Consider the following 9,655-nt stretch of genomic DNA (forward strand, 5'->3'; position numbering starts at 1 on the left):
TCCCCCTCTCCTGGAAGAGAATGCAGGTTGGATGGCAGAACCCTGCAGCAAGGGTGTCCCNTCATTCACCTCTGGCTGTAAAACCATAGGATCATTCAGGTTGGAGAAGACCTCTCAGATCCCCAAGTCGAACACCAACCCAACCCCCATGCCCACTGCTCACATCTCTCAGTGCCACATCCCCAGAGCTCTGGAACAGCTCCATGGATGGTGACCCCATCACCTCCCTGGGCAGTCTGTGCCACTGCATCACCGCTGTATAAAAGAAATGTTTCCTAATATCCAACCTGAGTCTACCACCTTTGGAGCCCCACTTGACTCCCAGATCCATGCAAGGTGCCACTCTCCCTGTTCCCATCCCAGGTCTTGCTAAGCAGAATTGCTTTCAGATATTTGTGTTTTGCCTTTCAAAGAGCATCAGTGAGTTCAGGATGGAGGCAGTTGGAAGAGGTTTTAGGGGACAGTACAGCCAAGAGAATGGGTTCCCCATAGAGAAGGTTGTTTAAGGTTCCTGCTGTGTCATGCTGGGGTTCACCGCAGAGCTTCTGCTCCACCCCCAGCCAGGCAGAGCTTTGCTGAAAGGGGGAATTTGCTGCTGGATGCAACCAACATGGGGTTTAGGAGAGCTGATGTGGGGATGAGATGAGCACTCAGGTTACTGCAGAGATGTGTTGGGTCAGATGCACACATAGACCCATGCGTACATCCAGCTTGCTGCCTTGCGCATCCCTTATCTCAGCCCTGTGTGCACACACCAGAGGATGCACGAGCAGCTGCAACACCCTTGGGATGTGCATTTTTCTCAGTGGCATCATTTATTCCAGCCCATTTCACTCCTGATAGCACAAAGTGTTTTCTGAAACCTGTCAGGTCACATCCAGCTCCTGGGTTGGTGTCCTGGAGGAAAAGCCCCACAGAGGAAGCCTGGCCTCAGGGCACAGACAAGGCTATAGATCTTTGCAAGCACGGTTCCTTTAGGGTGCATGGAAGATAGAAATTAAAGCTGGGTTGCAGCGGTCATCAGAACGAAGGGGCTTGGGGTCTGCTTGCTGTCACAGATATGGGATGGAGAGGACAATTTGCCCAGGATTCTTGTGTTGATGAACCCCCCAGCACATGTGGGCTGGTGCAGCATGATCGCTTGTGCTGTTGAGCTTTGCTGAGCAGAGCAGAGCCCCTGAGCTGTGCAGTGTGAGCAGGGACCCCCTGCCCCCTCCTGCTGTCACACCCCAAAGCACTGTGTCCTGCCCCGTGTTGTGATGGCTGTGGTCCTGAGGCAGGATGCATCCTCTCTTGGAGTCACAACCAGACGTGTCCCTTGGGTTCCAGATGGAACCTGCAGCAGTTGGATACCTCTTCTAGATGCCTTCATCCCACTTTTGGTTGGTGGTGTGACTGTACTGAGCTTTTCTTGAGGCCAGAATGACCACCACCATGAGCAGGACAGAAAGGAGCAGGGCACTCCAAGCACAACTTTTGCTTCCCTCCCCACTGCTGCACATCCCACCCAAGGGTCCCCCATGGTCATGATGCTGTGAGAGGTACCCACATCACCCCCCGATCCTTAAATCATCCCTGCCAGGTAGGGTGGGAGGAAGAGCCCCACGGTTCCCAGCAAACAGACGATGATGAACATCCAGAGGAAGATGCGATCGATGACCATGGCCACGTACTTCCAGTCCTCCTTCACCTGCCGGGAGGAGAGGGGCTGTGAGCTGCAGGTGGAGGGTGAAGCCTCCAAGGGTTAAGAGATGTCTCAAGCATAAGATGTGGGGATGGATCTCTACAGGGAGGCTGCTGGAGGCACAGCAAACTTTGGGGTGCAGGCTCTGAGCTGGGTGATGGATACTGATTGAATGTAGGGCATTGCAGCTGGGAGAGGGGCTTTCAGCACCCTGCAGCCTGAGGAACACTGGGGTGACCTGGTGGAACCCGTATTTCATAGAATCATAGAATCATTAAGGTTGGAAAGGCCACTAAGATCATCAAGCCCAACCATCAACCCATGCCTGTGACTGCTGTGAGTGCTGTAGACCATGTTGCTCAGTACAACATCTACCCTTGCTTCCCAGGAGGTGATCATAGATCCCCTGAACTGAGGCCCTCAGCATGCATAGATACAACTGGATATCCCCATCACTGACCCCCATGGAGGGAAGCACTGGGTTGGGGAATCCCCTTCACCCCCAGATCTCAGTTGCCCCCCACTCACCGAGAAGTCAGCATCCTCAGCTCGCAGGTGGTCCGCGATGTACTGCACTCCCTCCAGGGCCCTCAGGATGCTGGGTGACAGCGTCAGCCCCTGATCGGAGCCCACCTCCTCCCCCTTGAGGGGCACCTGGGGGGCTGGGCCCCCTGATGCTTTGCCTGCTTGACGTCCACAGCTGTAGTGGCATTGAGTGCCCTGGGATCCCACTGAGGGCACACGGCTGGGATATGCCTTCTCCTCCTCTTCCTCTTCCTCCTCTTCCTCTTCTTCCTCCTCCTCCTCCTCCTCCTCCCACTTGTCATCCACATCAGTCTCCAGCCAGCAGCGGGATGTGCTGAGCCTTGTCCCCGGAGGGTCATATTGTCCCGTTGTCCCCTCAGCAGGGAGCAGCACCGGGGGCCGCTTCATGAAGAGCCGACGTGGGACTATGTCAAGGAAGACCCTCCTCACCCAGTCAGGCATCGTGTGGGTGCTGGGGGTGCGGTGGTGCACGTTGAGGACGAAGACGGTGATGATGATGGAGAGCGTGACAAAGATCATGGTGAAGAGGAGATACTCTCCTATCAGTGGGATGACCAGGGAGGTGGAGGGGATGATCTCGGTGATGAGCAGCAAGAAGACGGTGAGGGACAGAAGGACAGAGATGCAGAGTGTGATCTTCTCACCGCAATCGGAGGGCAGGTAGAAGACCAGCACGGTGAGGCAGGAGATGAGCAGGCAAGGGATGATGAGGTTGATGGTGTAGAAGAGAGGAAGGCGGCGGATGACGAAGTAGAATGTGATGTCGGGGTAGATCTCAGTGCAGCAGTCGTACTTCTTGGAGTTGTACCTGCCAATGGCATTTATGATAGCCCACTCGCCGCTCTCCCAGTAGTCCTTGAGGTCCACGTGGTGGTCCATGTTCTCCAGGTCGATCTTAGCTTTGTCATATGTCCAAGATCCAAATTTCATTTTACAGTTTTGCTGATCAAAGGGGAAGAAGGTAACATCGATGCTGCAGGAGCTTTTATAGATGGCAGGTGGCATCCATTTAATTCTCCCATTGGAGAAGAGGTGGGCCTTTGTCATGTGTGTCACAGCAAACTCCCCATCGGCACTACAGGGACAGAGAAGGTGAAGGATTCCCCCCAGTAAACAGAGGCAGGAGTTTTGTTGAGATGGGTTGGGTTGGGGTAGGGTGGGATGGGAGGAGATAGAATGGGATACAGTGGGATGGGATAGGATGGAATGGGATGGGATAGGATGAGTTGGGATGGAATGTGGTGTGATAGGATGTGATATTATGGAATGGGTTGGGATGTAATGCCATGGGATTGGATGTAATGCCATGGGATGTGATACTACAGAATGGGATGAGATATGATGGGATGGGATGAATGTGATGGAGATGAGGTAGAATGATAGGAATGGTCCTAGGGATGCATCATCTCACTTGTTGTAGAGCACAATGTCGGGGATCCAGATCATCTCAGAGGGCACCCTGATGGAGGTGACATTGTCAAAGTCCTCTGGGTTCCAGCGCAGCTTGTAGTCACTCCACTCCTGGAAGGAGGCAAGGAGGGAACCAGGTGATCCTGGGTCTAGTGGGATTGAGCTGCCCAATACCATCCTCCTCCTTCTTTTATTCTCTCCAGCCCAGTCCCCATGGAGGGCACAGACTCCTACCTGCTTCAGCCAAACGTTTGTGGTCATCATTTGGTTCTTCTCATCCTGCAGTGGGAAATAGAGAGATGAGAGAAGGACAGAGGAGGCATCACTGCATCAGTCCCCATATCACCCTTCTGCCTGGCCTGCTCTTGCCTTCGAGCTCCCGTTCTCCCTCTGGGGTTCAGTTCCTTAAAGAAACTGATACCAGCACAAGATACAGGAGAAATAGGATATTTGCTCACTAGATGGCAGCAAACAATAGTATATTGTGGCTGCAAGCTCGGAGAAGTTACAGTGGGTACAGTGTACAAAGCCGCGGATAAATGGGCAGATGGATGGATAGAAGAGTATATAAATAGACGAATGGGTAGATAGATGATGGATTTGTCTAGGCTCTATGAAGCAGATATAGATAGGCTATAGGTAGTAGAGAGTGGCTGGGTACCCTGTTCTAGGACAAGAGGGGAGGGGGGGGGATCAGAGGAACCCAAGGGTACTTTCAATGCTAAGCACCTTGGATGGATGGATGGATGGATGGATGGATGGATGGATGGATGGATGGATGAATGGATGGATGGATGGATGGATGGGTGGATGGAGGGATGGGTGGGTGGATGGATGGAGGGATGGATGGATATGTGGACAGATGTGTGTGTGTGACAGTAACAAGGATGAAAAAACAAGCCCAGGGATAGCCCCATAGCAGCATGAGGGCAAAAGAAATGGCTCAGAGGTGCTAGGCTGGGATCCCCATTTGGGCTCCTTACCACATCGATCAGCTGTGCTATGGACAGCCCGAATTTCACTATGACCACATCGGAGGTGTTGGGCACCGGCCGTGACCACCGGTTGTATCCAGTGAAGAGATGCTTGAAGAGACGGTCCTCAGCAAAGCCGTGGGGCTGCTTCTGCTCCCGGGCAGCTGTGGAGACATGGACAGGTGCAGAACCTCCTTGCACTACCCAAAGAGGGACTGTGCACATCACAGGACACCCCAAAATAAAAGCAATTATAAATGTCACTCTCTTTCTCCCATTCCCTGCAGTGGGGGCTTTCCACTCTCTGCCTCCTTACTGCTCTATCTCAGCACTGCTTGAGCAAGAGGGAAGGAGCTGATCCCACAAATCTCTGGGTGAGGATTTGGGGTCCTCTGCTCCACTTGGGAAAGGGCATGGAGGTGGGAAGAGAGGAAATGGCCTCTGCAACTGTACCCTATGCTTGCTGGGCAGTGCAAGGTCAACTTGGCAATGTTAGATTGGAAGTTGGTGAGAAAATCCTGCTCCTGAATGGCCAAGGGTCACCTCACAGCCCCCTTCCAGCAGCTCTTAATGGTGTGAACTGGTTGGGCTTTGCAATCTGGAGGCTGCAGCTGGTGGAGAGATTGGGACCAGTGCAGACTTCCCAGAGAGAAGCCATTGGGCTCAACTGGAGGATAGAGGATAGTGATTGAAGGGTGGAGGCTGGAGGATGGAGACTGAAGGAAGGATGGAGGATGGAGGATGGAGGATGGAGGATGGAGGATGGGAGATGGAGGATGGAAGCTCATTGCTACGTAGAACAATCATTGGCATTGCTCTCTGATGCCACCAGCCAGCCCACGTGTTTGTGCTGCATCGCTCGCATCTGTCCTTGCTTGCTGCGGAGCCCCATAAATTTCTTCTGTGGAGCGTTTTACACAGCAAAGCACAGCCAAAAAGGCATTGTATGGGTGGCTGTACCCAGCAGCAAGATGGATGTACAGCTCCACAGCTGGAGCATCCCCTGTGCCCTGTGCAAGCTCTCCCTACTGCTCAGCTTGGGGCAGACAAACCCAACAAGGGGCTTTGGTTTTCCCTTGCACACTGCTGGGGATAGAGCATAGAGCAGCAGTGGTGTATGGGGAGGAATGCTGCTCGATGAGGGAAGAAGCGAGGTACCCAGCTCCTAGGAGATCTAATACTGATGGGAGATTGGGACCCGGGGGAAGGCTGGGAGGAAGGAAAGGGCATTCTGGTACCCCAGGGAAAGAAAGGAGAGCTCTTACCTGCCTGGAAAGTGATGAAGCACCACATGAGGAGGGGTACGATGATGCTGCACGGCCACCCCATTCTCCCTGCAGTGTGAGCCCAGATGTGGGCACAGTGATGGACTCAGTAGGAAAAGCCATCATGGGGCAGCTCCAGCAGGGTGTCCTGCGTGTCCCCACCACCAGCAAGCTCCAGAGGAGCCATGGACAGAGCTGGGTAGTGTGGCCAAGCTTCTTGACCAAGATTTCTTCCCTTTGTGGCTGTGGAAAAACAGCAGAGAGTGACATTGTCACTGTGATGTCACCCCAGTGCACTTCTGGGAGGTGGAGTGGTCCCACTCTTCCTGAAGCCAAATGAGAAATCAGTTTCTGACTTGTATTGGGGCCAGGGGAAAATGTCTCCAGAGCATCCTCTTCTCATTCAAGTGAGTGTGGTGTGGGTTGTAGGGCTCCTCTGGGGAGCTCCATCGCTTTGCAGTTGCTGGACCCTGCGATTTAAAGCCATGGGAATGGGGCAAAGCCAAAGCAGAATTGAAAAGAGATCCCTTGCAGGGACATTGAGGGCGTGGATGAGCTTTAAGGGAATCTGATTGTATGCCTTGATGCAAAACTTCAGAGCACCCATTCTCAGGCCCCCTGCCCATGGATGTGGAAATGTGGATCCATGTGCCTCATGGATGGCCTCAGTGACCCTGTCAGGACCCCTAGGAAAGGCTCTGGGAGCATTGGGACACCTGTCTCGAAGCTGGATATCCATTCATCCACCATCCATTTATCTACACACACACACATCCATCCATCCATCCATCCATCCATCCATCCATCCATCCATCCATCCATCCATCCATCCCTCCATCCATCCATCCATCCCTCCATCCCTCCATCCATCCATCCCTCCATCCATCCATCCATCCATCCATCCACCATCCAACCCGAAGCAATGGAGCAATGGATCTTCACAGACCAGCACTGACTTTGATGAGCGAGGAAATCCTTTGAATTCCCACCCGGTCAAACCAAGGAGCTTTCATTAACTTGTCATTTCTTTTTTGCGCAGTTTTCAACCTGTGGCCGTGCTGATTAATACATGGATGGTGGTGGGGGTGGGAAACAGGAGGAGAAACAACAGCTGCTGAGATAGGAGTTACAGACGTGGCTGAGATATCTAAAAGCACAGGAGAGAACTGGGCTGCTGGGGAGCTGCTCCTTGGGCTTGACTGCAGAGTGTGATGTGAGAGGAAGTTGAAGGTTTAGGGGTTCTCCCAAGGATACATGCTGGAGAGGGGAAAAAGGTGACCAAGCTGATGATGCAGGGAATAGCCAATACCTGGCAGGGATGGGGGGTTCTGCAGGGAGCATGAGGTTGGGGCTGTGCATCCATATGTTGTGGTTTGGTTGGGGACAGGAAAAGTGAGAAGGGGGGGCAGCACCCCTAAAAGCACACTGTGTGATACCCACATCCCCACAGCACCCCTATCTCCATCACTGCCCCTCCGGCATCTCCATCGCTACCCTTAATGCAACCCCATCCCATCACTGCCCCTCCTGCAGCCCCATCTCTGCCATTAACGCAGTCCCATCCCATCACAGACTCTCCTGCATCCCCATCACTGTCCTTCCTGCATCTCCAACACTACCCTTAATGCATCCCCATCCCATCACTGCCCCTCCTGCAGCCCCATCCCTGCCATTAACGCAGTCCCATCCCATCACAGACCCTCCTGCCTCTTCATCACTACCCTTAATGCATCCCCATCCCATCACTGTCCCTCCTGCATCCCCATCCCTGCTATTAATGCAGTCCCATCTCATCACTGCCCCTCCTGCATCCCCATCGCTGCCCCTCCTGCGTCCCCATCCCTCCTCACCCCATGTCCAAATGATTTCCCCGATGGATTTGCCATCTCTCCATGACACCAAGTGCACTGACCCCTCTGCAGCAGTGCCCCGGGGGACACGAAATGCTCACTCTGACTGTGCCAGCCTCATTCCCCCAGGGCTCCAGCAGCCGCTCAAAGCTGAACCTTGGGATGCCTGCGGGCGATCTCGGCTGAACCCTCAGCAAACAACCGTGCAGTCAGGGCAGCAGAGGGAATAAATAACTTCCAGAGAGCTCATTGCTTTTGTGCTCTTCTGCTTTGTTTTAAAGGGAGAGCATGGAGGGGGATTTTCAGACGGGAACTTCACGTGCAGATGGGAAACTTTCCCTGCTGCTCCGAGCATTGAGTCAACGCTCTGTATTTAAACAGGAGGATTTCCAAGGGAAAAACCGAGTCTCTCCTCCCCCACCCAACCCATCTCCTTACCTGGAGAGAGGTCCCGTGCTCCTTTCCCTTTGCTGAGCTCAGGCACAGGGTGGGGATGCTGTGCTTCGGAGGCTCCGGCGTGCAATGGGCTCCAGTGGAGGATGTTCTGCTGTCCTCAGAGCGGTGACGAAAGGGGAGGAGGGAGGAGGGTGAGCCCAGAGCGCTGCGAGGAGGAGGAGGAGGAGGAGGAGAGGGGAGGAAGGCTTTCTGTGCCCGCCTGACCCTCCTTGTCCTCCTGGATGTGCAGCAGGGCAGTAGGGCTGCAGCATGGCATGGTCTCTGCGTGGGATACTGCAATGGGCATTGCACAGGGTATTGCAAGGGACATTGCATGGGGTGCTGTGGTTGCACTGCACAGGGGCTTTGCAAAGGGCATATTGCATGGGGTATAGCAGGGAGACATTGCATGAGGGTATCGAATAGGACATTGCACGGGGTGCCTCCCTGGTGTACTGTGAGGGGCACTGCATGGAGTATTGAATGGGGTGTTATAGGGGAAATTGCATGAAGTATTCCAAAGGGACACAGGTCCCTGCAGGACCATTTTCCCTTCCACCTACAGCCAGACTGAGATGTCCATAGGTTGCAAATGGAAGGATGGGGATAGAGCTTTGACAGGGACAGGCTCTCCATCTGCAGGAGGATGAGAAACCCTAATCTCACCCTTCTCACTTCTCTCCCTGAGCAAAGCTCAGCCCTGACCCAGACCACTCTCCCTCCTTCCTTCCTGTTAGGAAATGTACAGCACAACCTTCCTGCTTCTGATGCCCAGGACTGCAATTTCCAGCCCTGGGGGACCTGGAGAACAGTTTGCATCCTTTCCCTTGGGAGGCAAACAAGGAGGCAGAGCCAGGCTTGGGGGGCACCAGGATGTGCTTCTCTCCCCATTCTGCAGCCAATGTTGGACCCCAGCCCACCTGCACAGACTGAAATCAAGGCAGTTGGGTGCTGAGCACCCAAAATACCTGAGGAGAGGAGCACCGAGGTGGTGCCACCACTCCTCTGCTTGCTGTCCTTAGTGATGGAAGGAGATAAAGCAGACGTGGAATAACGCTGACGCCTGGCAGAACGCAATGCATCTTTATTGTGCTGCCTGCAGCTCCTGGAGATGTGTTCACTGCTGCTGCCCAGGGTGTTCCTATTGCCCAGCACCAGGGCTGTGCAGTGCACACCTATGGTGGCCCCAGGCCCCGTGAGATGGTGTGGTTAGGACATGTCCTCCTTGTGTTTGAACAAATCAGAGCGTTCTGCCTCCAGCTATTTTCCTAATGCCCAAACCTCTGTAGGTTCAGTGCACTCCAGTTGCCAGCTTCAATTTACTGCTGGGCTGCTTGTACTCATCTCTCGCAGCTCCAAACCAGCACTTCTCTGCCTGTGTCTGTGCAGCCACCCCGTTACCATCCCCATCTCTATCACCATCCCCATACTCACCCCCATCCCCATCCCCATCCCATTCCATCCCATCCCATCCCATCCCTTCTCCATCCC

At 53.9% G+C, this 9,655-nt stretch overlaps 1 protein-coding gene across 2 annotated transcripts; it reads right to left on the reverse strand.

Moving 5' to 3' along the window:
* Positions 1-82: 82 nt before the first annotated feature.
* On the reverse strand, positions 83-8,286 carry CHRNA2 (cholinergic receptor nicotinic alpha 2 subunit). 2 transcript variants are annotated; one of them, XM_015859780.2, is made up of 7 exons: positions 8,168-8,286; positions 5,880-6,122; positions 4,624-4,778; positions 3,875-3,919; positions 3,642-3,751; positions 2,213-3,305; positions 83-1,690 (listed from the first exon to the last, which is right to left on the reverse strand). In XM_015859780.2, exons 2-7 carry the CDS (start codon positions 5,941-5,943, stop codon positions 1,565-1,567), a joined length of 1,593 nt encoding a protein of 530 aa, XP_015715266.1. In that variant the 5' UTR covers positions 5,944-6,122; positions 8,168-8,286; the 3' UTR covers positions 83-1,564. The 2 variants fall into 2 exon arrangements, with proteins under 2 accessions (XP_015715266.1, XP_015715263.1); XM_015859777.2 differs by having other exon boundaries at positions 3,642-3,919.
* Positions 8,287-9,655: the final 1,369 nt, after the last annotated feature.

This window comes from Coturnix japonica, chromosome 3 (genome assembly GCF_001577835.2).
Source record: "Coturnix japonica isolate 7356 chromosome 3, Coturnix japonica 2.1, whole genome shotgun sequence".
Taxonomy (NCBI): Eukaryota; Metazoa; Chordata; class Aves; order Galliformes; family Phasianidae; genus Coturnix; species Coturnix japonica.

Bases quoted from the DNA above. Each gene is read 5' to 3' on its own strand.
- CHRNA2 (XM_015859777.2), bottom strand. From the start codon at position 5,943: ATGGGGTGGCCGTGCAGCATCATCGTACCCCTCCTCATGTGGTGCTTC. The intron at 3,306-3,641 runs GTGAGATGATGC...CTGTCCCTGTAG, and splicing joins GACATTGTGCTCTACAACAA to TGCCGATGGGGAGTTTGCTG. The intron at 1,691-2,212 runs GTGAGTGGGGGG...TCCTCCCGGCAG, and splicing joins CTGAGGATGCTGACTTCTCG to GTGAAGGAGGACTGGAAGTA.